Source organism: Manacus vitellinus, unplaced genomic scaffold (assembly GCF_001715985.3).
Source record: "Manacus vitellinus isolate BGI_N305 unplaced genomic scaffold, ASM171598v3 scaffold_102_pilon, whole genome shotgun sequence".
NCBI lineage: Eukaryota > Metazoa > Chordata > Aves > Passeriformes > Pipridae > Manacus > Manacus vitellinus.
Genome location: NW_021938808.1, coordinates 27,439 through 30,223, shown reverse-complemented (window position 1 = coordinate 30,223; position 2,785 = coordinate 27,439). Strand labels below are relative to the sequence as shown.

Sequence of the window (2,785 nt, the reverse complement as noted above, 5' to 3'; positions counted from 1 at the left end):
TCCCCAGCCATTCCAGCATCTCAGAATCCAGGGAAAAGCCTCACAGAGGAACATCACAGCAGGAAAAATGGGAAGGAATCCCATTTATTCCCGCTTTTCCTTGTCCCGTTTGGACACAGCCACCTGGAAAACACTGGGGGTGATTTTTTTTTTCCAGGTTGTTTTCCCTTCCAGGGAAGGAAAGCACTCCTTGTCAGCTTGTTGTCCCAAAATTTAGACCCCCTGTCGCTGGTAGGGATGTCCCAGCCATTCCAGCATATTACCTGGCTCTCGGGTCCCGCCCGGGCAGCGCTGAGGGCCGACCCTCCTCCTCCTGCACCCAGCCACAGTTGGACATGGCATAGTGCAGGATGGCCTCTGTCACTGTCTGGGGGCCCTGGCCCTGCACGCAGGCCTCGATGGCAGGCACGGAGAGCTGGCTCTGCAGGAAGAGGTGCAGGCGGCTGTCCGAGAGCAGCACCACGTTCTGCACCACCCTGGGCACGGAGAGAGGAGGGGCAGTCACCCTTCAGGGCACCTTCACAGCCCTGCAGCAGGATGGTCCCCTCCCTGCCACCCCCCCTCCAGCCCTCAGGAATCCTTCACTCACTTCTCCAGGAACTGCTGCAGTCCCTGTCTCCGCTTCTCGATGAACTCGTCCGTGCTGCCCACGAAGAAGGTGGATTTTCCAGGCAGCTCTGGGACAGGCCTGGGGGGGAACCAGGGCTCAGGTCACCTCAGTGCCAGCACAGGGGACACTGCCAGGCCCCTGGATCCTGGGGACACTGTGGCAGCACCTGCCAGGCCCTTGGATCCTGGGAGCTCGGGTATCCCCTGCTCCTGCCCGGGGTTTCTCTCTGAGCTCACAGGGGTCACCCAGGGCAGGGAGAAAGGCTCTCCCAGGTCTCCCTGAGCAGCAGGAGGAGGGAAAGGAAGGCCAAGGAATGCTTACACCAGGCCAGCATTCTTCTGGAGCTGCCTCCTCAGCCACACGAACTCACGGTAGCGGCGCCGCACACATGAGGTCTTGGCAGTGAAGGCCTTGCTGTTGGTCTGGGAAAACAAAACCCCAACAGTTCCATGGGAATTGTCTGTGGGATTGAGGGGCAGGGAGGAAGAGGAGGGACTCAGGGATCCATCCTCTCCACGCCAGGTCTCAGACCCACAGAAGGCAGAGGGTTCTCCCGTGGGGGCTCCTTCCATCCCCACGTGCTGGATGATCCCAGTCATGCTGGATGATCCCACTCTGGATGATCCCACTCTGGATGATCCCACTGGTGAGTCCCGGGCTCTGCAGCTCCACCCCCTGTCCCTCAGCCCCGACTCACGTGGAGGAAGATCTTGTAATCCACATAGGAATTCCAGGAGCCTTCGTTCTGCACTCGGGGGTCCTGCACTCGCACCGTGGTCAGTTCCTGGGGGGCAGGAGGGGTGTCCCTGCTCAGCCCCCCGGCATTCCAGGGACAGGGATCCCCCCATCCCACCTCCTCCAGCTTCCCTGTCCCAGGGAGAGCACAGACAGCTCCCACAGGCAGCTCCAGACATTCCCAGCCCTGTCCCCAGCTGCCCCTCAGCTCTGCCCCACGGACCCTCCGCCTTGCCCAGACCTCCCTGTGCTGCCAAATTCCAGCCAGGAATTATCATATCAGGGAGGGTCTTACTTCCTCTCGGTTCTCCAACATCCTAGAGGAGCCAGAGCCCAGCGGGAAACATCTGGGGAAAAAAAAAAAAAGGATTTAGGAGGATCAGCACATTGGGGTCTTCTGCATCCCCCCAGCACCAGCCACACTCAGCTGCCCTCCCTGATCCGTGGAACAACGAGGATGCTTCCAAATCCTCCTTAGGGAAGAGGAAAGAGGAGGGAAGGAGCCAAATGTGCCAGGAGTCAGTTCTGGGGGGAGCTCCGAGACTTCCCGGGGCTCCCAGTCAGAACCAGTCCAGCAGCACAGCTGGGACCATCACATTCCCAAATCCCACGGGATCACAGGCCCCACAAACGCTGGGATGACCCCTGTGGAATCATCCCGAGGTTTTAGAGCTCCTGTTCTGCCCCAGCAGCCTCAAAAGGCAGGAGGAGGGATCAGGAATTGCCCAGTGGAAGAGCAAAGGGTTGCCAGGAACGGGAATTTCGTTTCCCAAGGTGCTCCCAAGAGCAGAGAGCCCCGAGGGAGGTGGCTCCATGCAGGAAAACCGGGAGCAGGGAGCCCAGGAAGCTCAGGTCCCTTCACCCCCAGGAACACATAATCTCATCGAGGCTTTATTGGGAGTTAATTGATCCTAATGATCAACTTCCAGCCCCTGGAGGAGCAGCTCGGGATCAGCCCTAAGCACTTCCAGCAAATCCTCTTCCAGGGATTTGGGGGAAAGCCTCGGTTTAAGGGGCTCTGGGATTATCCAGGGTTGGGTTTATGTCCCTGCAATTCCAAGTTTTCCCTGCTGCCTCTCACCTGCCCAGGATTTGGGCTGGAGGAGCCGCAAATCCCAGGTGGAATTTGCCCCCTCCCCCGGCTCCCGTTCCCACAGTGCTGACAAGGGAAAGTGTTCCTGGTTATCTCTTATCCACCCGGCTGACACATCCCTAACTGCCCTTCCCGCCCTCTGGAACAGCGGGAATGCTCTTTCCCAACAGGCACAGACCAGAGTTCAGCTCCCAGCTCCCGCCCCCAGCTCCATTCCCTTCCCAAATCCAGCCTGGCCGAGGCTCCAACTCGGGGAAAACCCTCCTGGGGAGGCTCCACGGCAGCAAAAACGGGAATTAATTCCATTTATTCCCGCTTTTCTTTGTCCCATTTGGACACAGCCACCT

At 59.1% G+C, this 2,785-nt stretch overlaps 1 protein-coding gene across 1 annotated transcript in view; it reads right to left on the bottom strand.

The window, feature by feature from the left end:
- Positions 1-2,502, bottom strand: part of SNX11 (sorting nexin 11) — a 3,397-nt gene extending 895 nt beyond the window's left edge. The window contains 6 exon segments of the mRNA XM_029963458.1: positions 247-476; positions 590-688; positions 932-1,032; positions 1,308-1,394; positions 1,641-1,692; positions 2,427-2,502. Coding sequence (XP_029819318.1) covers positions 247-476; positions 590-688; positions 932-1,032; positions 1,308-1,394; positions 1,641-1,661 — 538 coding nt within the window. The 5' untranslated portion in view covers positions 1,662-1,692; positions 2,427-2,502.
- Positions 2,503-2,785: the final 283 nt, after the last annotated feature.